This window comes from Spea bombifrons, chromosome 3 (assembly GCF_027358695.1).
Source record: "Spea bombifrons isolate aSpeBom1 chromosome 3, aSpeBom1.2.pri, whole genome shotgun sequence".
Taxonomy (NCBI): domain Eukaryota; kingdom Metazoa; phylum Chordata; class Amphibia; order Anura; family Pelobatidae; genus Spea; species Spea bombifrons.
Genome location: NC_071089.1, coordinates 38,283,865 through 38,311,583, shown reverse-complemented (window position 1 = coordinate 38,311,583; position 27,719 = coordinate 38,283,865). Strand labels below are relative to the sequence as shown.

At 40.4% G+C, this 27,719-nt stretch overlaps 1 protein-coding gene across 13 annotated transcripts in view; it reads left to right on the top strand.

Annotated features, from left to right (window-relative positions):
* Positions 1-7,767, top strand: part of PTPRK (protein tyrosine phosphatase receptor type K) — a 250,435-nt gene extending 242,668 nt beyond the window's left edge. For all 13 annotated transcript variants that reach the window (XM_053460702.1, XM_053460704.1, XM_053460707.1 and 10 more), the window contains 5 exons: positions 555-686; positions 774-899; positions 1,739-1,902; positions 3,061-3,196; positions 6,836-7,767. In XM_053460702.1, the coding sequence (XP_053316677.1) occupies positions 555-686; positions 774-899; positions 1,739-1,902; positions 3,061-3,196; positions 6,836-6,889 (612 nt within the window). In that variant the 3' untranslated portion in view covers positions 6,890-7,767. The remainder of the gene's footprint in view (positions 1-554; positions 687-773; positions 900-1,738; positions 1,903-3,060; positions 3,197-6,835) is intronic.
* The last annotated feature ends 19,952 nt before the right edge of the window (positions 7,768-27,719 follow it).

Here is a 27,719-nt window from a genome sequence, read left to right as displayed (position 1 = left end):
CCGTTCTGCAAGGCTTTAGTGAATACATTATGCTTGGGATGTTACATTACTTTTGCATAACTTGTTTTTGGAATGTTGAGGAAATGATTATGAGATGTAGATTTATTTTGTATCCGTTGCGTGAAATGGTTTATGCAGAGCTAGTATATCCTTTAGGTGCATTGACATAACCTTAACCCTTTTCGTGCTAGAGAAGTGTGGATATGTGGAACAGATGGTATACATTTTTAAAGTGGCCGTCATGCCTCTTTCCTAATTTTGTGATGATTCAGTGGCTACCCAACTCTGCCATGCCTTACTCCTGGTGTGACTGCCCCCCAACATCAGTCTGGCAGGGATGTCGATGGTCTCGGCAAATCCCGTGTGTAGAGTGCAGCCATTTCAGAATGCGTGTTCATGCGCTCGCAGTGCTTTTGCCTCTTGCATGTGGCTTTCTGATTTCATACTAAAATCTAGCATCAGGAACTGATGTCAGATGTATGGCAAATCATTTTTAAACTGTGTGTGTTTATATATGAACTAATTTTTGGTTTTGTTTTTAACTTTCTGTGCAGAGCTATAGACAGCCAGCTGCCTTCATTGTCACTCAGCATCCCCTGCCAAACACTGTGAAAGATTTCTGGAGATTAGTCTACGACTACGGATGCACATCCTTAGTGATGCTTAATGAAGTTGACTTGACACAGGTTAATGTTATCCCTTTCTATTTGTTAATGTATATTAAAACAATAATACATGTCACTATGTTTATTTTATTATGTTTATTTTTGCAGGGTTGCCCTCAGTATTGGCCTGAAGAAGGGATGTCGCGATATGGACCTATTCAGGTGGAGTGCATGTCATGTTCGATGGACTGTGATGTCATCAACAGAATTTTCCGGATATGCAACTTGACCAGGGTGAGCCTTTTCTCTCCCTCCCTCAGTATCTTTCCCTCTTTTCATTTCTGGTGTGAAAATACCTTCCCCATTATAGAGCCAAGCTCAGCCCTTCTTGCAGGAAAAGCTCCTGGGTTAACAGTGATATTAGGGAGACGAATTCTCGGCTCACTTAGAAAACCCTTGTTTAATGTATCCATCTGTTAGGCTTGTTTTATTATGCTGTAGGAGAGTTGGTATAGCTGTGACATCACGAATTAGCACGAGAATAGATGGTGTCCCACATATGGGTCTGCAGTTACCAGAATGACTCTTAAGAAACCACATTAAAAAAAAAAAAGCTAATATGCAAGAAATTAAAACTATATTTGATGTGCCATTTGTTCTCCACAGATGTAGCTATCCCATTATTAATTTTTTGTGTTTTTTCCCCAGTTAGAAAAAGCAAAAACCTCTCCCTTTGCACTTCCGTTTGCAATAACATTGGTTATATCACATATACTGTGGGGACAGTCCCATACATTCCAAAGGAAAGGAACATCTGGCGGCAATCATAGTCAATTAAAACTTAAATATAATTCTGCACCACACAACATCTAAAAATTATTTTGTGTGGGTGTATAAAAAAAAAAAAAAGTAACAAAAGCGTATTACAGTCTTTCTTTCCAGAGGTTTATATTTTAAGTGGTGCTTAGTGGCTTAGTTCTAATTGCTATTCAGGGCAAATATAAGGAGACATGTTTCAGTTTCTTTTTTTTGTGCTGTTCAGAGCAAGCATTTAACGCAAAATGCTTCAGATTTGTAATTGTTCTATTTGGTGTTTTGACGTGAAAATCAGCAATCTGTTTTTCTCTCGACAGCCCCAGGAAGGGTATCTGATGGTACAGCAGTTCCAGTATTTAGGGTGGGCGGCTCATAGGGAAGTGCCAGCCTCCAAAAGATCTTTCCTGAAATTGATTTTGCAAGTTGAGAAATGGCAGGAAGAATGTGATGAAGGGGAAGGTCGCACTATTATTCACTGCCTGTAAGTCACCCACTAAAAGGCATCGTTTGTTACAGTGTCAAACTTGCACTGCTAATGGATATTCGTATTGACCCATATTGTTTGTTTGTGCTTGTGTATCTTTAACAAGTTAATGTGTTCATTGATGTGCTGCCACTTGGGGCAATTGTCTACTTATTGTCATGACTGGCAACCCGAAGGTCCTCTGGATCAAAATGCCTAAAGCCGAGAACCGGGGAAAACGGCCAAATGCATAGGTGGTTCTGTTACCTTGCAGTTTCAAGGCGGAAGAAGTCCCAATTTAACAAGACACTCATCTATGTCCTGTACTTTTAAGCCAGTTCTTAATATAAAAAAAAAATAGCACGAACAGTATATGAATCTAAAAGAGAAACAAACCACAAGCCAATAAAAATGTACAAGTAAGCAGGAAACTTCCCTAAAACATGCATATTTTATGGATTTTTCATGAAATATTTTATTTATTGGGTCCTAATTTTTTCTTAAAGGTTTCATGGACACCATACGCAGTTGAAGAATGTAATACATGGAATACTACCGATATTGCGAAAAGCTCTTAAATTCGTTGCCTATATTATGTCATTTGTTTATCCTATGTTAAATTTTCACTTTCTATGTCCTTGTAAAGAACAAAACCATTCAAGTCATGTTTCCTTTATTTATTGCAAATTGCAGATTGTGAATTTCTAAGCACGCTTATCTGCAATGTCCAGCCAGATGACACTAACTTTGTTGTGTGCCACAGACAGGTGTGCTCAAGAAAGTCACTCGAGCCTCCTTTAAAAATCATTAGATATGCACAGTAGCACATAAAGAGAATTGTATCTATACTATATTTGCACAGGTCTCCTCTTGATTATATGCAGTTCAAATAAAGGTTACCAAACCTCTGAGACCCATTTATCGTTCAGTTAGCATGGCAAAAGGGAAAGTAGGGTGATCCTAGGGTGACCTAGGAAAGTAGGTTCGAGGCAAAATGATGATCTATACAGTGATGGGACAACACCTTTATTACACATTATCAAAGCTTTATCTTGTTTGTTTAGCCAGATGATGGCTTGCAATGTTCAGCCAGGATGGCAAAAACCAATACTTCTTCATTTAAGTAGGAACCAGAATAATAATTTTCATATTTTATTCATTTTATTTCCTTCCTAGAAATGGTGGAGGACGAAGTGGAATGTTTTGCGCCATCAGTATTGTGTGTGAAATGATCAAACGGCAAAATGTGGTAGATGTTTTCCATGCTGTGAAAACCCTACGCAACAACAAGCCGAACATGGTTGAGACCCCAGTAAGTTATTTTATTTTTCTAGGTATTATCAAGAATACGTTTGCAGTGGTTTCAATTTCACACTGTTCTCCAAACATGAAAACCATAGACGCGCAAATATGAAGTGTGCCGGAAGCCCCTAAACACACAGCAACAGGAGCAACCACTACCTGCTGCCTTGCATGCTCTCATAGTGACATTAGGGGGGGAACGCGGGCTCACTCATCGCTCTCCCCGCAGGGCCTAGAGCAACTACTCCTTAACCTCAAACCTGTTCACCCAGCTGCAAGACTTTATTTGCTGCTGCCAGCACCACATAGTTCTGTTTAAGGTCTTTAAAAGTACCTAAGAGGCATTAGTAACCCCCTGAAAATACCAAAAATAAAACTTCCCAAGTTAGAAAAACAGTAACATGATACTATCCCTGAATTGTTATACATCAAGCTGGTAATGGTGTGTCCATAGTGATAATTGGGTGCCTGTGATTATAAGTGAATGAATCCACATATACCAGCCTTATGTATAATCCTACTACCGAATTTCAAAAACTATTGCCTAATATGGTGGTTGAGGCAGAGCGTTTAAGGGTAGTGACTATAGACATTGCTGATTTCGTTAAAATTCCATTTCCTGTAACCCCCAAGGTGTTCACAAGCTCTTTGTGTCGGCGTCCTTGTTGTCTTGCCATCACCCCCCCAAATATTCTTGGATGCAGTGGAGACATTAATCAACACATCATTCCAGGAATATAGGTTAAGCATCTATGTTAGAAAGAGGTGGTAGCCTAAAGGGGTAAACTCTGAGTTTGACGTACTTTTGTTTCATAAACTTTTTTTTATACTTAATTTTTATACATTTTCCTCATATATTTGTGATGAATATTTTGTATTCACCCTATTATAATCATAATTATAAATAGAAATTAAATTCAATGGTATTTCACTTCTATTCTAGAAAAATATAATTAAATGTATACTTTTCCAAAAAGTTATATTTATGTACTTATGTGATGATATTTAGGGTTAAGACATGACCCCTCCAGAAACAAATACATTCCTAGGGTAGAATTTCCATGATGATGATGATATGTTGTTGCTTAGGTTGTGTTTTGTAATTTGTTTCTCATCCTAATTTCTTTTGTTACTTAATTTGAGTGATTTTGCACATGATTCTATTCTCCTCCCTACTTGGGTGTATACTAGTTTTATATTGGTGAATTGGAACATCGAAAAACACACACCTGGACTGGCGGACTACCACCTGTAAGCGCAAATCATGTAACGTTGCCAGCAACTGTTTTTGTATCTATATATACTGGACTGGCCAGGGAGCAATTTTATATTACCGTATTGGCCCGAATATAGGCCGCACTTTTTCCCCCCACTTTAAGTTAAGTGGGGGTGCGGCCTATATTCGGGGTCTAGCGCCCGACGCCCGGGACATGCAGTCCCGGGCGCCGGGCAGGCAGCGGGGTTAGGATACAGATCCCCCGCAGCGGTGCAGGGGACCTGCATCCTACTGTCTGATACGCTCAGACAGCCTCCCGTGCCAGCACTTTCCACGGGGGGGGGTGCCAGCATGGGAGGTTGTCTAAGCGCATCCTGCGGACGGTCACCGGCTGTGGCGATGCGGGTAAACAGCCCCCGCTGCCACGGGGGGAGTCCCGGCAAGGGAGATTGTTAAAGCACATCGTGCAGATGTCCCGGCAGCGGAGGCAGCCGGTGACCGTCCACAGGATGTGCTTAGACAACCTCCCATGCTGGCACCCCCCCCCGTGGAAAGTGCGGCCTATATTCGGGGTCTAGCGCCCGACGCCCGGGACATGCAGTCCCGGGCGCCGGGCAGGCAGCGGGGTTAGGATACAGATCCCCCGCAGCGGTGCAGGGGACCTGCATCCTACTGTCTGATACGCTCAGACAGCCTCCCGTGCCAGCACTTTCCACGGGGGGAGTACCGGCACGGGAGGTTGTCTAAGCGCATCGCACGGACGTTCACCGGCAGCGACGATGCGCCGTTGCCGGTGAACATCCGCACGATGCATTTTAACCCCCCCGATTTACCAGAGCAGACTACCAGGTGTCTTGCAGGGCCATCTACGCAATACGCGTATACAACTTCCGGTGCCGGCACTCAGCCGGGAGTTGTATACACGATGTGCATAGATGTCCCCCTCTGGCCCCGTAAGACACCCGGGAGTCTACTCTGGTAAGTCGGGGGGGGGGAGGACAGAGTGGCAGCATATCGAGGGGGAGGACAGAGTGGCAGCATATCGGGGGGGGGAGAGGACAGAGTGGCAGCATATCGAGGGGGAGGACAGAGTGGCAGCATATCGAGGGGGGGGAGAGGACAGAGTGGCAGCATATCTCGGGAGGGGGAGAGGACTGAGTGGCAGCATATCTCGGGGGGGGGACAGAGTGACAGCATATCTCGGGGGGGGACAGAGTGGCAGCATATCTCGGGGGGAGGAGAGGACAGAGTGGCAGCATATCTCGGGGGGGGACAGAGTGGCAGCATGTTTTTGGTGCTTTTTTAAAGAAAAAAACGATATCTTTAAAAAGCACCAAACTTTTAGGGTGCGGCCTATATACGGGGGCGGCCTGTATCCGAGCCAATACGGTATTTGTAAATAAATACGTTTCAGTAAATAAACACTTTTACAGATTTATCCAGTGGAGCTTTGTTTACCTTTTGATCTTGTATCGCTAATTGCGAGCTCCTGGACATTCTCTTCAAACACCCTGAGGTTTTGGATTGATCACTTTGTACTATGCACAAAGATCCACCGTAGGAGTTTTTTTTTATTTTTATTTTCGGCTTCCTTATTTATACCCCCCACTGCCAACATGCTTATTTTTCTTTGCTTGACTTTCAGATATTAATTAGATGTATGTTTAATGCTTTGCATCGACACTATTATGGTTATGTTGATTGTTCATGGCCCATATTCCAAAAGCATGAATACACCATTTAGTAGTTTAATGCCTATAGATTATCAGCTATAAATTCATTTTTTTGAGGATGGTTGAATTGCACACACTGTTTAAAGACGTTACATTCATCTCATGGATGGCTTTAGAAACCCCTGTCCTAAGATGAAAGAAATTGTCACCTTGCTAATTTCCGTAAGAACAAGCAGATATGTGTCATGGTATAGTTTCAGAAACCCCACTAAGCCCCCACCCCTTACTCTTGCTCCAGTTGTTTGGGAGCCTAAATGTCAAATTACACAATTTTTTAAACCACATATCTCCTCCTCTGTGATTGAGGTTAGGGGTTTTCTGCTATAGTCTCTACACTACACATCTGTTTTCATTTAATTTTCATATAAAAACCTGTGCTTTGCAAAGCACCAAATTCTCTCTCTTAGAACATTTCATAAAAATAAAATGTATTATAATTTGCATGAACTATAAAGGTTTGGTTAATCAAATTTCTACTTTGTATTGTATGTTTAGAGAAAATGAACTTAAATAACTTGAATAATAAGAAAATATACCCTCCAGTGTTCTGGGCTATATTTCAGATATTATGAATTCTTTGTGTCTGCACATGCTCCAAATAATAAACCATTTTCTTGTTCATTATTTATAATGCCTTGTTTGATGCTATAATGTATTTTGCATTTTACAAAATTAAGATTTTTTTTCTTTTTAATTACAGGAACAATACCGTTTCTGCTATGACGTTTCCCTGGAATACCTTGAGTCATCATAGTCTGAAGTGCCAGTTGATATGTCCATGAAGAGCCCTGTTGATAGCTCCATGCAAGCTCACTACAGCTATAAACAGGATGATTTTTACACGGGGGACCCTTTTATGTTTTAACAAAAAAAAAAACATTATACGATAAAAAAAAACTAAAGTATTTTTCTTATCTGTATCTTCGTAAAAAGACTTAAGCTGTTTCTATGACTGTATACAGTATTGATGGATATAGTGCCACATGATAACACACATGGAAACCAGAGCTGGGTCATCACCGCCTGATGACGATTTGTATGTATTTGTATATGCAGCCATCTCCCAAGACCACATTTGAACCAATCTGTTGCATGTATCTCTATTTGAAATGTGGCAATTGCTCCTTTTTATTATTTTTTTTTTAATAAAAAAATGTTTAAAAAATGGAATAATGGAATGCAGATTGCTAGTAAATGCATTCTCGATACATTTCAAATGTCTTTGATCTGTACCTGTTTTTTTTTTTGTACTTTTATGGCTGGTTCACATCCTATAATATTTTCAGAAAATCCCAAAACATAAGCCAAAGATTCAATTGTAAATATGTCAATATGGAGAAATCACACTCTATATTTATTGCTTATTTACATTCCTTCCCCCCCACAGCTAAAGAAATGTTTTGGTTTTATTTCTTGACGTTTGCTGAAATAATCAATGGGTGTTTATTTTTGTATGTTCTGCAAAAGTCCAACAACTGTTTCCAGCGTTAACCCACTGTTAAGAGGTGTTTTTATTGTACTCATGCTTGTGAACAAAGTTTCTGTAAATCTATTTCAAAGATTACTTACTCTTTTAACTGCTAGGGAATAATAAACACCTTAAAGAGTGCTATACCCTTCCTCAGGAAGGGATGATATATATATATATATATATATATATATCGGATTCAGTAACTGTCCTACTCTGGTTAACCAGATCTGTTCCTGCATTTAAAGGTTTAAGCACCGGGACTCAAATTTATTTTTTGTACTCACCACAAATATTCTATGTATGGATCAAATCATGCTGACTAACTTTACATGGACATACTGCTTACACACCTTACACAAACCCAGACGGAATCCTAGGTTGTTTTTAAGGAAACACCGGCTGGTTGCTGCAAGGTGATTCAGGGGAAGTTATCAATTGGTCAGCCTGTTGTAACATAATATGTATATTGATGTTTACAGACTTTGTAAGCTTTGGCAAATCTACAAAACAGAATCAAATAAATAAATACCAGATTCCAGGTATGGATTGTCTTCTGATTGTTTGGGTAGATTTTTCTTTAATTTTCAATGTAGCTTGTCTGGTTGATACTTCAGTTTTGTTCTAATAATTCTCTGTGTTAAAGTTAAAATGCAATGAAGTAAAAACAAGAGAGGGGAATTATTCAAACCAATGAGTGATATTCATCTTGTGTATATTGATTAAAATTAGTGAAATCTAAATAAACATATGATGAGACGCATAGATACACTGATTAGCCATAACTTTATGACCACCTACATAATATTGTGTAGGTCCCCCTTTTGCTGCCAGAACTGCCCTGACTGATCTGCACTAGACCTCTGAAGATGTGGTGTTTGGCACCAAGACGTTGGCAGCAGGTCCTTTATAAATAGGTAGGGCCTCCATGGATGCATTCTGCTGTTGTGTGTTCTCCAGGTAAGCGACACACACGTACCCGGACATCCACGTGATGTAAAAAAAAAAAAAAAAAGTACACCAGACCACCTTCTTCCATTGCTCAGTTGTCCAGTTCCTATGCTTATATGTCCATTATAGGCGCTTTCAACAGTGGACAGGGATCAGTATGGGCAGGCTGGTCTGCGGCTACACAGCACCATACGCAACAAACTGCAATGCAATGAGTGTTCTGACACCTTTTTATCAGAACCAGCATTACCTTTTTCATCAATTTGAGTTGCAGTAGCTCTTCTGTTGGATTTGACCACACAGGACAGTCTCCACCCCCCATGTGTATCAATAAGCCTTGGCCTCTCATGACCATTCACCACTTTCTTGGACCACTTTTGATAATCCCACAAGCGCTGCGGTTTTGGAAATCCTCTGACCCAGTCGTCTAGCCATCAAAATGTTTTTGCCGTGTCAAAGTCGCTCAATCCTTATGCTCCTGCATTTTTCCTGCTTCTAACACATCAACTTTTAGGACAAAATGTTCGCTTGCTGCCTAATATATCCCACTGACAGGTGCCATAATAACAATATTATCAGTTATTCACTTCCCCTGTCAGTGGTCCTAATGTTATGGCTGATGAAACATTAAATTAAAAAAAAACATACTATCAATAATTGCAGCATGCTAAAACTGCAAAAGTGGTTGCAGTTAGTGTGTAAAGATCAATTGGGTGCATCAGGTAGAAGGTTCCTGGTGATTGTATTACTCCATTGGCTGCTACAGCAATGAAACGTTTTACTCTCTGCATCAGAAATACTTTGTGTGTGTGTGTGTATACATTACCTACACAATATGTTTAATTGAATGGAATTTTCAAAATGTTAAACTTGTATCAAACTGTTGTGAGCTGATCTCTGAAACCTTACTATCATTAATTAAAGGCCTAGTTTGGTTTCCTATGAAGCCTTACTAACAGGTATGTTAGCACTCTAATGCATTCAAATATGCACTCTTAAGTGAGTGATGATTGACACATCCTTTGGAAGAGGGACAATACATTTTTGTATATAAAAATTCATTACTGTGAAAACGAGGTAATGATTGAATTTAAGACTTAAGCATGATGATTACCCTTCTAGTTTAATAATTGTTCTACCAAGCTACTAATTGTTGTTCTAATGTCATGGCAAGCAGGATAATTAAACATGTAATTATTCTCTTATTTATCTTTGATGCTTATTATGGTCATTACAAATTCAATTTAATGAAGATCACTTTTGCTTGTATAAATAACTGCCGGGTGGATCATTACCAAGATATAGGACCACAGGTTACACAACTTTCTAACTATACGCTAATATTGTTTATCAAGATGGTTAACTTAGTCATATGCCTAAAGCATGGCAAACATTTGAAAATGTTTATGTGATACAAAATACTGGCAATAATCACATTTATTTTATTTCCACTTGGTTTCTAATGACTGTGATGGATGGGTTTGTGATTAGGCCAACTTAAGCAGGAACACAACAATTTACAAATAGTTGGCCTGCAGTTGAGTTGCCCTCAACAGGTGGTCAAGATTTATTAACTTGCCTGTTCCTCAATAGGTCAAAGCCCTTTTTCAACTTGACAGCCAGCTTAGATCACATCAGATTTCTGCTTATAGGCTGTTCGCTATTCTTTGTATTGCTCACTGGGAGTTGATATTTGAGTCAGTTTTATCTGTGTTGAGCTGCCCTGACAACTCTCCTGACAACCTCACAAGACCTGTTCACCTTTGGGAATATAGCCTTGATAATTCTTGTCTTACTGTGCTTAAAAACCACCATTAATAAGGCTATGTCCTTGGTCATTCCTACTTGTTATCAGACCTGTATGGCTCTGTGTTATCTGTTTATAATAATAATTTTAAAAAAAGACTGATCTCCTGGAACACAACATTTTGTGAAGGCTATGTGTGTGCTGTGATATCAGTTCTGAGAACTGCTCACAGTGTTCTCAGAACCACATGATTGGTAACAATGTACGCTATCAATAAAAGAAATATCAGCTGTGGTTTCCCAGGCATTTGCACAACTCAGTCACATAAATACTTGTGATGGCCACTGGCCAAGCAAGAGGTTCACACAGAAAATGTATTTAGTTAAAGAACTTCAATGCTTGTACACCAAAACTGGAATGTTTTTATTTTAACATGGCTTTAGTTTAACTGCTATTTGTGGCAACCTAACACAGATACAATTATCTTACGTCAAACACCACCTCCCTAATTGTTTTTTTGTGGTCTACTGACACACAACTATATTTATAGTTATACAAAGATGAATTGGACGTTGAGAGTCTCCTATTGTATTTTTCATTGTCACCAAAGATCTGTAAATTGAGTTCGGAATCTACTCCTCTCTTCCTGGGATGTTCATTTGTTAAGCTGGAGTCTTGTTAGCATCATAGCTGTTTTTTCATAGCTTTCTCAGTGCCTGATGATTCTTTATGGCGGTGCTAATGAAGTCTGTTCCTTCTTAGATTCCCATAAATCAGAGTTTCCAGCTTGGTAATAAAGCTTAAGCTATTGTAATGTCCACCACTGGCGGTGTCATGATGAGTCATTGTGACTGTCTTGTAGATTAGGTTGATAACAGGACTATAACATATACTAATTGCTAATATGCAGCTGCAAACTGCAACATTTTTGAACACTTATTTTGTACCTGACATTAGTAATATAGAGAAATGTGAAGGTGCCTCTTTAAAATGATGCTAGTCACTGTCCTAATTCTACAGATTCAGAATAGACAACAAAAATGCAAATATCTAACCCTTAAATCCAGACTTTCCACTTTAGCTTAAAAAAACACTACCATTTAATAAACTTAAGCAAGTGAATGACATACTTTGGGGGGATTATTCTGTTATCTTGTAAACATCTAGATACACATTTGAGGGTTGCTTTGAGTGTTTCTTACTGTCATTTTATAAAATCCAGCTATATACTTTGAGAAAAGTTATTCCAGTTAACTCAAAGAATCTAGGTCCTGGATGATGAGCTCATAAACCAGCTTCTGTCAGTTGTTCCTGAGAATCACAAAATGTTCTGAAATGTCAGGCACATGCTGATGGCATACTCTGAAATACAGAAGGGTATCTTTATGAAAGCTCAATCTGAAACAAACCTTTTGGCCTCTTCTTTTATAGACCTGCAGAGAATGACAGGGATTACTTCTAGACTGCTATAACTATAATCCAACTGGAGAACATGAGGGGCAGCGGATACTGTTCCCATAACAACAGACCAATGACAGTACGTATATTAGCTAGTAATCATTTTTCTCTCCATATTGTTTAAACAGTTAAATAATAAAAAACATTAAAATATTTTTAAAGGCATGTTTATATTTCATATTTTATTGCATCAAACATGGAGGATATCAAATCCATTGTAAGTTCATATTACTTTTTCTTGATATAACATAAGCTTAGTTTAACAATGAGCTATTTACCAATAAAATGCGAATTAATCCTCACAATCTTAAACCCAATTAATGCATTTGCAGGATTATTAAATTTAGAGAACATGATGGCACCTGACATTTTTTCACTAGCCCCTGAGTCAAGCACCATCTGGACTCAATTCAAAACAATTAGTTTCCTGTTAATAAATCCTCTAATTTCTTCTCACCCCTCCCCACAAAGGGTACTACTAAAGGAAAGCAGTAAATTAATGTTTAAGGAAGAATGACAAAATAGGGAGGAATAATCATTCAGATCCTGAGTACAGAAAGTGCTCTTGGTTTCTTATACACATACATTCCTTTTTTAAAAAAATCTGGATACATTTTTAGACTTAGTGTGTTGATCTCTAAACCACTGGGAAAGATTTTTGGAACATAGGTCAACAGGCAGGCAGTTAGGGGGCACTGACGAGCTGTTTGGGGGGCAAAGATTGCATTAGAAGGCTGTTTGGATGCACTGACAAATTGGAGCAAAGACGGCAAGAACGGGCTGTTTCGTTGCAAAGATGTCACTGGCCTCTTGCTTGTAACACGGGGGGGGTTACACTGGGGTTGTGTGGTTTCTAGTTACGCCCCCTTATTATATTGTATGAATTAATGATAATGATTGTTGAAAAGAATGAATTAGGATGTTGGGGGTATGATGATGGTGAGGGGCAGCCACTCTAACACCATATTCATACATCTGCACATACCCACTAACACTAAACATACGTGCATACAGTCACTCTAACACCATACACTTATGTATACATATACACAATTCGAACATCAAACATTTACATATACGTACACACACAGCCCCTCCAACACCATGTATTACACACATAAACATACATGCACACTAACAGCATACACTTGAACATACATGCACACACAACCACTTTAACAATATACACTTACATACATATATATATATATATATATATATACATATATATATATATATATATATATGTAAGTGTATATTGTTAGAGTGGTTGTGTGTGCATGTATGTTTAAGTGTATGCTGTTAGTGTGCATGTACACACACACACACACACACACTCACTTTATCTGATAATCCATGCAGCTAACACACATCCCCCTCCCATAGCCTCCCTCTTACATATTTGGTTCTAAATTTCAGGAGAGCTACAGGTTTATTTGCACTGTTTATTACCTACAGTAATTTATTTAAATACATTTGAAAAGGGTTATTTCATACTTAAGATGTTTTTTCGCATTATGCAAACTAAACTGGTACTCTTTCAGTGACATCATGTGCCATAGGTATATTAGTAATTTTGTGTTTTCATATGTGTCTTATTTAAGACTAATGTGTTTTTTCAAATATACTTTCAAAATGTGTGGTTTGTCCCTGTTCTGAACAAAAACTATTGGGATCAGAACCCAACATGTGCAGTGTGCCTAAAAATGACACCATGAAATAGGAAATGTTTTTAATTCCAAATTTGGCCTTGCTTATAAGCTATTTTTTTAGCGCCTATATAATAATATACAGGTATAAATAATTCATACTGATCTGTTTGTTTTATACATATTGGAGAATTTATGTTTTTAGCTTGGCACCTTACTTTCAACATTATTTATATGTATAGAATTTACAGAAATGTAACCTATATATACTTGGAATTCAAAATCCCATGTAATTCATCTTGCCTGGAGTGGCAAGTTCAAATTTTAGAAATATTTTTACTTTGTGATTTAGATTGAACATTTCAATTTTTTATGACCATAAAGTCCATATCCTTGCAGCAAGTACCTACAAAAATTGTTCCTTGGAAGGCTATAATACTTTATTTAAATATTTTACAGCAAAGCGCAGAATAGTAATATAAAATAGTATTTGATTACTTTTTTCTTATATATACTCTGTAGATTCTGATCACCTGCTATCATAAAATGTCAAGGAATTGCTGGTTCTGTATCAACGTCGGCCAGCCATTCAAATGTGCCATATTTTAACCTGGGCATGCATAACTGATTTTCCTCTGACACTAAAATAGATAGCCAACATATTCTGCTATTGCAGGAATCCTAAGAGCTTTCATAAAGACTACCGTATTTGCTCGATTATAAGACGACCCTGATTATAAGACGACCCCCCAAAATCTGAATATTAACTTAGGAAAAAAAGAAAAAGCCTGAATATAAGACGACCCTAAAGGAAAAAAGTTTTACCAGTAAATGTTAATTCATGTAAACTATTTTTTTTAATAAAAGCTATGATTGAGAAAAATATTTTTTTTGTTTTTATTTCCTTGTATTTTCCAACCTGCCCCCAGTTACGCACATCTGCCCCCAGGCTTGCCACACCAATATGGCACTGTGGCCCATGATATGCCTTTTAACCCTCTATATGCCACTGTGCCCCATGGTATGCCTTTTGACCCCCTATGTGCCACTCTGCCTCCAGAAATGCCTTATACCCCTATATCCCATTCTGGCATTTAGGGGGTTAAAATGCATATTATGGGGCAGAGTGGCATATAGGGAGGTATAAGGCATTCCAGGAGGCAGAGTGGCATTAAGGGAGTTAAAAGGCATTATATAGAGCACTCTGCCTCCAGAAATGCCTTATACCCCTATATGCCACTCTGGCATTTAGGGGGTTAAAAGGCATATTATGGGGCAGAGTGGCATATAGGGAGGTATAAGGCATTTCAGGAGGCAGAGTGCTCTATTAAATGCCCCCTTAACGCCACTCTGCCTCCTGAAATGCCTTATACCTCCCTATATGCCACTCTGCCCCATAATATGCCTTTTAACCCCCTAAGTGCCAGAGTGGCATATAGGGGTGTAAGGCATTCCAGAAATGCCCTACACACACACACACACACACACACACACACACACACACACACACACACACACACACACACACACACACACACACACACACACACACACACACACTTACTTACCGGTGCTTCCAATTTCCTGCTGTATTGCCGGGGCAGCGGGTTGACGTCTCATTCCGCGGCAGCCGGGAGGAGGTGGAGTTGGCAGCGGGGGTTTGTATGCGTCCGTCGCAAATACCTTCCCCGGCTGTCAGCGATCAGGAACTCTGATCTCTGACAGTCGGGGAAGGTATTTGCGACGGACGCATACAAACCCCCGCTGCCAACTTCACCTCCGGAAGCACCGGTAAGTGCGTGCGTGCGTGCGGGGGGGGGCGACGATAGGAGGATCCAGGTCCCCTGCAGCGGTGCGGGGGATCTGGATCTTAGTCTCCTAATCAGACCTCTATTTGAGGTCTGATTAGAAGACGACCCCGATTATAAGACGAGGGGTATTTTTCAGAGCATTTGCTCTGAAAAAAACCTCGTCTTATAATCGAGCAAATACGGTAAATGATCTTAGGTGGACCTGTTGTGGGACCACATACATATGTAATTGTGGAATTTTGCTAATTTGATCAAACAATACACGCCCACATGAACATGTGTTTTATAAAGCAACTCATGGAAAGGAATATTCTTTCACCAGTCCAACATTAGCAACCCATTTTGCCCAACAAATGAGGTGACTAATTTATTTTAGTAATTTATGTCCTCTACTCGTATCTCAGATGTGTAAATTTGACGGATGTCCAGTTGCATATGAAAGCACCAATAGTTACGCCATCCTTAGAGGGGACAGGTAAGTCTTGATATCAAGTAGTATTATTATTTATTGTTTTATATAGCGCCATCAAATTCCATAGCGCTGTATAATGGGTAGACAGGACAAGTAGTATGTAACATAACAAATTGACTTACAGAGACAACAGGTGAGGAGGGCCCTGCTCAAATGAGCTTACAACATATATGTACCAGTACGTCCACTAAACACATCTCAAGAAAACCTTATGGACGTACCGGTACGTCCTGACCTTGCAGCAGCAGGGATACAGTCCTGTCTCCCCTCTGTCAGCAGAAGCCAGCATTGCTGGCTTTCTGCTTCAAGGTGTGCTGTAACAGCTGCCGGCTCAAGCGCCGGAAAACTATTACAGTTTTAAATGCTCGATTGTGCGATCGGGCATTCCTTTCCGCATCGTGTCACTGCTGACCTCACCCGGAAGGTCATTGGAGGACAGGATATCCCCTGCAGGGATATCCGATCGCTCCGATGACGCACTGATCACAGACACTGTGATCTCAATGCAAGTCTATGGGGACTTACATGGAGATCACTGCGTGATCAGTGCATGGAGGAGACTGAGAAACCATGTTTCTCAGTCTTCTGACATACTGAAACACAAATCAGCAAAGAAAAAAGGGTAAGTGATTTTTTTTTTTTAAATAAAAAAATCACTAAAATAGTACCGTATTTGCTCGATTATAAGACGACCCTGATTATAAGACGACCCCCCAAAATCTGAATATTAACTTAGGAAAAAAAGAAAAAGCCTGAATATAAGACGACCCTAAAGGAAAAAAGTTTTACCAGTAAATGTTAATTCATGTAAACTATTTTTTTTAATAAAAGCTATGATTGAGAAAAATATTTTTTTTTTGTTTTTATTTCTTGTATTTTCCAACCTGTCCCCCAGTTACGCACATCTGCCCCCAGGCTTGCCACACCAATATGGCACTGTGGCCCATGATATGCCTTTTAACCCTCTATATGCCACTGTGCCCCATGGTATGCCTTTTGACCCCCTATGTGCCACTCTGCCTCCAGAAATGCCTTATACCCCTATATCCCATTCTGGCATTTAGGGGGTTAAAATGCATATTATGGGGCAGAGTGGCATATAGGGAGGTATAAGGCATTCCAGGAGGCAGAGTGGCATTAAGGGAGTTAAAAGGCATTATATAGAGCACTCTGCCTCCAGAAATGCCTTATACCCCTATATGCCACTCTGGCATTTAGGGGGTTAAAAGGCATATTATGGGGCAGAGTGGCATATAGGGAGGTATAAGGCATTTCAGGAGGTAGAGTGCACTATTAAATTCCCCCTTAACGCCACTCTGCCTCCTGAAATGCCTTATACCTCCCTATATGCCACTCTGCCCCATAATATGCCTTTTAACCCCCTAAGTGCCAGAGTGGCATATAGGGGTGTAAGGCATTCCAGAAATGCCCTACCCACACACACACACACACACACACACACACACACACACACACACACACACACACACACACACACACACACACACACACACACACTTACTTACCGGTGCTTCCAATTTCCTGCTGTATTGCCGGGGCAGCGGGTTGACGTCTCATTCCGCGGCAGCCGGAAGGAGGTGGAGTTGGCAGCGGGGGTTTGTATGCGTCCGTCGCAAATACCTTCCCCGGCTGTCAGAGATCAGGAACTCTGGAACTCTGATGTCTGACAGTCGGGGAAGGTATTTGCGACGGACGCATACAAACCCCCGCTGCCAACTTCACCTCCGGAAGCACCGGTAAGTGGGGGGGCGACGACAGGAGGATCCAGGTCCCCTGCAGCGGTGCGGGGGATCTGGATCTTAGTCTCCTAATCAGACCTCTATTTGAGGTCTGATTAGAAGACGACCCCGATTATAAGACGAGGGGTATTTTTCAGAGCATTTGCTCTGAAAAAAACCTCGTCTTATAATCGAGCAAATACGGTATAATAAATCATAATAAAAAATAAACAAAGTGTGCTAAGTAATGCCATTGTGACATCACTGGCATTAATAACATGTTCAAGAGGTCCCTAAGATGACTTCTAACCATACTACACTGATAAACTGTATTTGCCCAAATATAGGCCGTACTTTTTCCCCTCACTTTAACTCTGTAGAGTAGGGGGGCGGCCTATCATCGGGGTTTAGCGCAGGGATGCTCAGTTCGTATCGCCCGACGCCCGGGAAATGCAACGGGAGTTTATTTTTCATTTAGGGCAGAGTGGCATTTCTAGGGGGCATGAAGCATATCTGGGGTGGGGGGCAGAGTGGAATACCTATAAGTAAGGTGCATTATGAATTAAGTGAAGGACCTTAAAAAGGCTATTGGTTTTCCAAATTTCTGTTTGTATGTAGCATATGCTGACTAACTGCATAATAGATACCAAAAATTTTAAAATACATGTATTCCTGTTTATTAGGTAAAATACCGTTTTACCATTCCATTAATGTGTATTTTTTCTTTAAACATACATATTTCTTTAAAATATTACCAAACTTTAAGGGTGGGGCCTATAATCGTGCCAATATGGTATAAAAAGATAATAAAAAAAGAAAAATCCCATTGCACTAACACAACATGTAAAAGGTATAACCCTCCTGCCCCCGTTCACAAGTATGAAAAATACTACCCTATAGGGTACTATATGTAAGGCCTGGATATGGCCTCTAGGGAAAAAAAAGGATGTGGGGTATTTCTGTAATCAGGAGATGCAGCTAAACCATTTGACTAGGTTTCTCTGCTGTAACACATACCCTGTGCAAATAAAACTAAGCAACACAGAAGGTGAAAAAAAGCGCAATAAATCATTTCTACCAGTAGTGATTGGTGGCCAAATAGTTGCATGAAGAGTTCCCAAATACCCCTGATAGGAAAGTCTGGGTTGTCTGCTTTACAGAAATATATACCTTTGTGGTTTATTTGTTTAAAATAAGAGTTGCAATCCCATCATAACTAATGTAAAAGTTCTATGGCATTGTAAAGAATAATATACACCTTATAGTATGTTCCCTATAAGTGCTGGGAAAGTATGGAAATTCTATATAAATGAGGTATTTCTTAATTCAGACACCTGAATTGATAAACTTGGAGGGGGTTTTCCATCACTTTACCTAATTTTGTGAGGATTCAGAGGGGAAAATATTAAAAAATAGTTTTCAAATTTTCGCTAGTTTTTACTAATTTTCTCATCCTAAATTTTCAGCTAATTATGGTATCAAAAGAAAGCCCTCTCGCCTTGAAAAAACAATATATAGTTTACATGGTACACTATTCACAGGAAAGGGGAATAATCGCTGAACCGACATTACGCAAAAATGACAAAATTGATGAATTGTAACTTATCTTGATTTTCCATGATACTGTATGTAATACAATATTTATTAAAAAATTATTTTATTATAGAAAACAATTTAGGTTAAAAATATTAAGATGTTTTTATAAAAAGGTTGAAATCAGTATTTTGATGTTTTAGGATTTGTAAGTGAAACACCTATTTAATTTCTTTCTCACCAATATTCTTAATTTTGTCCCCAACTCTCCTATGTTTTTAAAGTTTCATTATTGTCCAAAATTTTAGATGTCTCAGGTTACTTTGGTGATATTTCAGGAAATGATTAGGTTGTAGGTAATGGGTATTATTTTTTGTATATTTTTTTAAGTGTTTGTCCTATCTTTTCTTTAGAAGTCATATTGTCCTGCCAATATACTGAAGCCTACACGGGCATTCTACATAGTAAATTACAATACTAATTGTGGAGCTGGTTAAAAACTCCTTTATTTGGTATGTCTCCTGTCCTGTTTGGTTCTCCTCTAAATACTACTTTTTGTTTTTCTAGTAGGAATTCCCTAAGGACATCATCCTTCTGTAGAATACCCACAATGTCTACTGATGATACGTTTGACTTTGAATTCGTAATAATTTTGAATTGATAACTAATAATAATAATTAAAAACTAATTATTAATATAAATGAAATCATGTACACACGCAATAACCATGTTAAAACAAAATCCTAAATCTAAATGGGGGAAATTGTGATTTCTTTTGGTCAAGAACATTTGGATCCTTGTGTCAAGGTGCTGAAATGTGAGCTTTTGTTATAGATCGTTTAAAGTGGAGATACTTAAACTTTCCGTGCCAATTTCAAGGAAAAAAATATGCGGCAGAAGGCTTGCACCAGTACAGTAAGAAGGTGTACATTAAAAAGTCAGCAAAAACTGACTTTTTTTTTAGGAGTGGCAGTAGATGTGATATATTTTGAAATGATGATCTTCGTATTGCATTGAGAGCCATGTCTCAGTGTTTGATGACAGAAAATTAGGTAGGATAATACAGTCTAACCTTGACGTTATTTCTATGCAGGATGATTTAGACAGAGTGGGGAATGGGCAGGCAAGTGGCAATTAAGTTTAATACAGACAAATGTAAAGTTATGCATTATGTGAAAAATACTCCTTTGCACATAGCTCAGTATTTGCACTCAGCCCACCTCAGTCCAGTAGGTAGTCGCTATCTGTGGGGAGGATGTTAAACACAGGTGGTTCCCTGACTAATACTGGATATCAGATGCTGGTACAAATACTGGCCCCAGAGCTCTCTGTCCTGTAAATCCTGACACGATGGAGAGTAACACCACACATAAACGCCCCTCCCAAAATGCAGGTGCTGCAAATCTGTGTCCAAGCTCCACAGAGTCTCTGGTGCTTGGGGAAACGTGGCACTCTGTACCAGGGGTTAGGAGTAGTCCCAATGGACTGCAGAGGGGTATGGGCAGTGGGGGCGATGAAGAAGAGGGGTATGGGCACTTAGGAAGAAGGCAACAGAGGGGTATCTCTCAAAGTCTCACTGCAAAACCCGGAGAGTTCCCAGGTATGTGTATTAAACTGTGCACAGGCAGGATTAAGTTTAAGGTGTGGACATCTGAGAGAGACACACACACAGCTGACATGCTGGTAAATGAGCTCCAGACAACAGGACATAAGGGAGTGGAGTCTAAAGTGAGTGGAGTTATGCAAAAGCAAATAACTCCGTCTACTTTAGGCCCCATCCCATTTAAGTTGAGGGACACCTGGAAAAAAAGTTGGCAAGTATGCATTCCCTGGAGCTTTTCTTACTAGCTGCTCTATTAATGTGGGATCACATAATATTGCGTTTTGGGACTCCACTGCATTCCTGCATCTGCAAGTGGGCTGATCCAAGTGGGACTGGCCATGTTTGAAAAACTTGGACCAGCCTGGGGTGCAACTGCAGCAGGAAAGCGGGAAGACATTATGGTCTCAAAAAGGAATGTATGATTCATTAATATGGGGTGTGCATGCACCCCTCAGTATGTGTAATCCACCACAGCGGCAGTGTGAGGGAATAGCACAGCTGCAAATTAGGGCATCTGAAATGTCCCCAAAAATTTGGTGACAATCCCTACTGTCCACCTAGTCTATGACATAGAAGCAAAATTAGTGATACTTACAAATCTAAAAAGCCTGTGCGTTTTCAAACAAAAATATCATCACTGAAAAACACCCAAAGCTTAGATCAAATTAAAAGTCAAAGACCAACTACAAAAATCTTGAACAACAGCCCAAGTTCTGCTTTCACGATGATTCCAACCATCTGTGCCCTTTTCCTGTAATTTGTGTTCCATCAAATTTATGTCATATACCACCTTGCAGACATGTATTGATTTCTCTCTTTACTCATCCTATCTTTGCAAAAGGATCAGTGACAATGAATTCCCTTGTGTCTTAAAAAACCTGCTACAGAAATGGGAACAAATTATGTAGTACCAATGCAACAAACAAACCATTCTTCCTGATATAACTTGGTTTCTTCATTGACATGTTTGATTTCTATTCTAGGATTTAAGTTGGTAAGTTTGTACTAAGGTCTGAACAGATATCATATTCCCCATTTTTTGGGAGGAAAGAGAGTTGTTGTTCCACTTAAATTGCACTCTTGAGCATGTTAAGCAAACAAACCTTACCAGTCCTGCCAATGTAATATTTACTCTGAATCTTTATTAACATAAAACACCAAAAACTTTGAAATGTATTTTTCCAGTTTCTATGGTAACAACCTTTGAGTGAAACAAAGATACAAATGTGTACCGGCACTACCAAAAAGGATAAGGCGCAGAAATAAATATAAATATTCAATTTATTCAGGTCCGTAGTCCCGTAAAATCAATCAATGCAGAGTAGAAACAAAATGTAATAAAGCCAGCCAGATGAGCTCTTCACAGACAATAGAGAAAAATACACTTAGTGTGTTTATCTGATTTCTCCCATAAAAGTACTAGTTATATAGACAGGAAATAATTAAAACTAATTAAAAACACTAGTGTTTTAAACTAAGTCTGCATATCCTTCCCATAGGATTAATTGGAAAGCTAGATACAAACTAGCCATAACAGGTGGGAGACACAGACCATACAAAGTAGCAAAACATCAAAGTAACAAATCCTGTCCCACAATCTTGCAATAAACGCTCAAATATAGTTTGAAACATGGCATACCTTCATGTTAATAAATACTTAAGTAGCATGCTCAATCATGCCTGAAAAGAGGGGGCAGCATTGATGTGTATACAACATTAATATTACGCATACTATTTGTAATTGCTTTTGTGTCATGTGACAATGAAATGTTTCCAGGAGATGAATGATGCAACATTTTACATGATTAAATAATTATTTAGGTGAAGAACTTGTGCATATTAGTAAGAGTATTTTTGAAAGCTATATTTAGTTACAAAAGTGTTAAATTCCCCAGTAGACAAAACTCATTTGGGTCTATTGAGATTTTAAGCACACAAAGGTCAGCTGTGATATTGTATTGTAACTTATTTGTAGGAATACAGCTCCTGGGTCTCCATGGGAAGTCAATAAATCTTCTGGTGGCATGAAATAATGCATGGCTTTAACCAATCATTCCAGTAACAGATCCTGCCAACCAGTCCCAAAATGCTCCTGGTCAAGAATAAAAGCCACCAGGTCGCAGAATGACATAATGTAATTAACAGATAACTCGCAAAACATTTTTTCTGTTCTATAGTGTTTTAGTTAAGAACCCTATATACCTACCTCTCCCCGGTAGCAACTATTACTAAAAAGGCCGGTTTTAGTACCAGGTCGCCCAGACGGCAAGCTGTGAGAGCCAATCAAAAACAGAGTACACATGTCAATGTCATCAAAAATAATAATAACTTCACACTTTCACATTCGGCTTCAAAACCTATAATATTCAATCACAGATCCAGTAATTCACTAATGATATTTGGGTTTTTTTGGCCTTTGGTTCTAAGATTGTTTTTTTGTTTCTTGCCAGTTCAACTAATTCAGCTTGTGTAGATTTGTCGGTATTTTCTACAGTTAGATTAAAGGCATATTTTCCCTCAAAAAGCTGATTGCAGACACAGCACCTGTGCTTTGTCTTTAAACATGAATTACATTGAAGAGAACTAGACAAACCACCAAGGAGTTAGTGGTATTTAAAATTAATTTCACAAGTTCTTCATTGTACCTCCAGCTGTCAGAAATGCACTTTAGATATGTCAAACATATTTCAAACTGCTTTTGCTGCCTTTTCATGATATATTAAGTAATTTTCCTTTCTACAGTAAATCTTTAATAGACAAGTGCCATTTAATGAAAGACTTGGAGACAGTTCTGTTAAAACAGATGTAAAGAGATTGAATGTTTCTAAATCTGTTATATGGAGGGCAAAATTATTTCATTTATCCTTGAAAAGCAGTGTAATTTCAAGCCAATTAAAATATTACAAATGTAGTGTTATCGGGTTTTATTATTTTACATGATCTATTGTAGATAAGACATTTTCTCTTAACAAAAATAATCATTGTGAACATTTCTACTTTTCACTGGTTTCTTTTAGTAGTTTTGGAGGAATTAAAAATAAAAAAATGAACCTTTTGATGTTTTAAAAGGATACTATTATAAACTGACCAGATTTTTTAAAGCAAAATCCATTGCAATTTTATCAGACAGGATACAATATGGATATAAATCAGTTTTTTTGCCGCACTCTTCCCAACTCAAAACAGTGTGTAGCATAAATAAATATTTTTTTCTCAAACTCCATATTACTACTATATTATGTAATCAATGAAACAAAATATTTGGTGGATTTTTGTTATAACATTCAGAGTTGTATTTTTCCAATGACACATAGGGATATATTTTTCACATCTTGCACTGCCCCTGTAGAAACCCACATTTTTTTAAGGTTAAGCTATTTGTAAGCTTTATTTTCGGCCAAACACAGCTTCACATTTAGGTAGGGTTGCCACTTTTTCAAAAAATACAGACCATAGTTGTGGGTCACTGACACTGGCATTCACACTACCCCCTCTCCCCATCTTATCTGCCCCTTCTCACTATGTTCCCCCTTTTCACTATGTACCCCCTCTCCCCATTTCTCACTATCTAACCCCCCTCTGCCCCTTCTCACTGCACCCCCCTCCCTCACCCTACTTTCCTTGTTGTCGGAGCAAGCAGCAACTGCGACCGGGCCCGCGGCAGGGCCGGATTGACTTAGGGGCTGATGGAGCTGTAGCGCCAGGCCTCTACCTTAAAATAGGCCCAGTCAGGACCGGACTGACTGGGCCTATGCGGCCTCTACGGCCGTATTGACGCAGGGCCCCTTAAGTCCGCCGCAACTGCGACCGGGTCCGCCACTCTAAGGGGCCGGGAAGCCCCCACCAGGACCGGCCTTAGGGGTCTGCGGCCACAAAGGGCTTAAATTAAAATTTAACAAAAACTTTATTTAACAAATGAGGATGTTAAATAAAGTAAAAAAAAAAAAAAAACCCCGATGTTTTCATTTAAACCCTGTGTAGCCGCACACCTGTAAGGCCGGCCCTGGTGGGGGCTTCCCGGCCCCTTAGAGTGGCGGACCCGTTCGCAGTTGCGGCGGGCTTAAGGGGCAGGTGCCCCTTATGCTCTGCGTTAATGCGGCCGTAGAGCTGCAGCTCCATCAACCCCTAAGTCAATCCGGCCCTGCCGCGGCCCGGCCCAGTCCGGGCCTGGTGCAGCCACAAAAGGATGGGTTACAACGGGTGGAGCCATAAAAGGCCATAGTTGGCTGATGAGGATGGAGCTATGTAAGGGCGGGGCCACAAAGGGTGGACCCAGAGCTAACTGAGGAAACATAATCTCAATATAAGGCCTTCCTTCACATTTCACAGCCTCAATGCACGGGCTGTCTGTAGCCAATGTTTCATCCTATTAGAGGTGCTACTCTAAGGGATAAATGGGTAAGTTCCACCAACCCCCCACTGCTGTACCCTAACAAGCTTCAAAATGTATCACCAGAGTACGTCCCACTCTCTCTGTGGACTCACCATCTTTCATTACTCCTGGGAGTCCCCCAAGTCAGTGTCCTCTCCATCCCGCCGCTCCTGGGTTCAGTGGCCTCAGCTTGCCTAGCAACCTTGCATCTTACAAGCACAGCACTCTACGTCACTTCCTACCAAAACTTAGCCAACCAATCAGGGGATTGCACTGGACAGGATGTGGAAACTGGGCTGTGTACAGCAGCCATATTGCTAGTGAGAGCCTTCATGTAAAGTGGAACTTACCCTCACTTCCTACCTCTCTGATCGTACCTTCAGCGTCTCTGTCTCCAGTAACACTTCCCCTCCCTTCCCTCTCTCAGTTGGGTTACCTCAAGGCTCAGTTTTAGGACCCCTCCTGTTCTCTCTTTACACTTCCTCCCTTGGCAAACTGATCTCATCCTTTGGCTTTCAATACCACCTGTACGCCGATGACACCCAGATCTATCTATCCCCCCTGATCTCTCTCCCTCAGTCTTAGATCGTGTAACTAACTGCCTTGCATCTGTCTCTATCTGGATATCTGCACGCTTCTTGAAATTTAACCTCTCCTAAACTGAACTCCTCGTCTTCCCTCCCTCCAATGCTAAGATTCCCCCATATATCTCCCTCAATGTCAATGGTGCCATCATCTCCCCGTCTACTAATGCACGCTGTCTTGGTGTCAGAACTTTCGTTCGCACCCCATATTCAGTCTGTCTCTAAAAACTGTTGCCTCCATCTTAAAAACATTGCCCGCATCTGTCCCTTCCTAACACAGCATGCCACTAAGGCTCTTGTCCATGCCCTGATTATCTCCCGTCTTGACTACTGTAACTCTGTCTGAGCTGGTCTCCCTCTTAACCGTCTCACCCAGGGGCGGGCTGGGCCGGGGGGCAGGGGGGGAATTGGGGCGCTACTATAATACTTTTTTTTTTTACTAAATTAAATTATAAAAAAAAGTATCAAAGCGCCGGCCGGCAGCATCAGCACCCAGCGGCCGTGTGCGATGGCCGCTTAGTGATGGGAGCAGTGCCGGCGTGAGGGGTGAAAGCTCCAACCCCTCGCACGGAGCTTTCACTCCTCACGGTGCTCCCATCACTATGCGGCCAATCTAATCTAAACGGCAGATGCGTGCTGCTGATGCCGCCGGCCAGAGCCAATCCGGCGCGCCATATTAAATAAAAAAATAAATAAGGGAAAAGAAAAAGTGTCGGTGCGCTAAGCTACACTTTTTCTTTTCCCTGTTTGCACATATTTGAGGTTGTTGGCTCCTCATCAGTCTGGTTGCAGCTTGCTCTCCAGGGGTTAATGGGGAGGAGGTTTAATTGCACCTCACCCAACACATTAATAAGGTTTTGGTAGCAGTATAAACTGCTTTGTGTGCCCACTATGTAGGAGGTGAGAGTAGGTTCTCACCCTATTGAGAGTGTGCCTTGACGTGGCGGGTGAGCTTAATTATGCTTTGGCCAATTCATATAACCAAAACCTCTCATTTATATTATGTTTATATATTTGTTGCCAACTTTATTAGGGTAAGAAGCGCAGACAGTTTTTGTTTCTTGTAAAAAAAATAAATAAATAAAGTAGCGCCGGATTGGCTCCGCACGGCGGCATCAGCAGCACGCATCGGCCGTTTAGATTAGATTGGCCGCATAGTGATGGGAGCAGCGTGTGGGGTGAAAGCTCCACCCCCTCGCACTCAGACTGCTGATGTCAGTGACACAACGTAGAAAAAAGCAGTCTGCAGCTACCAGGGGACGGAGGTCTACACGAAGAAATGGAAGAAGTACAAGGTTATTAAACCAATTTTTTGTTGTACAAATTATATAATATTTTTTGTATTCGTATAAAAAAAAACAAAAAAACGGTAGTGTCACCTCTGTCCCCCATCAGCCCCAACCAGTGTCACCTCTGTCCCCAATCAGCCCCTCCATGTCATTGCTGTCCCCATTCAGCTCACCAGTGCCACCTCTGTCCCCAATCCGCCCCTCCCAGTGTCACCTCTGTCCCCATTCAGCCCCCCATGTCATTACTGTCCCCATCCAGCTCTCCAGTGTCACCTCTGTCCAAATTCAGCCCCCCCATGTCATTACTGTCCACATTCAGCCCCCCATGTCATTACTGTCCCCATTCAGCTCTCCAGTGTCACCTCGGTCCAAATTCAGCCCCCCCATGTCATTACTGTCCACATTCAGCCCACCCATGTCATTACTGTCCACATTCAGCCCCCCATGTCATTACTGTCCCCATTCAGCTCTCCAGTGTCACCTCTGTCCAAATTCAGCCCCCCATGTCATTACTATCCCCATTCAGCTCTCCAGTGTCACCTCTGTCCCCATTCAGCCCCCCATGTCATTACTGTCCCCATTCAGCTCTCCAGTGTCACCTCTGTCCCCATTCAGCTCTCCAGTGTCACCTCTGTCCCCATTCAGCCCCCCATGTCATTACTGTCCACATTCAGCTACCATGTGTCAGCTCTGTCCCCAATCAGCTCTTCCAGGGAATTAATATTTGAGAGTGTATGGACCCACTTGATCCTGGTAGGGTACTCATATTAGCCTTAAAAACACTTTCCCTGCTACTGTGTACTATACGTCCCATAATTCTCAGCCATTATCATGGGGGACGTTTACCTGGCTGAGCATCATGGGGACATTAGTTCACAAAGTAACAGCTACATCTATATTTGCTTTTT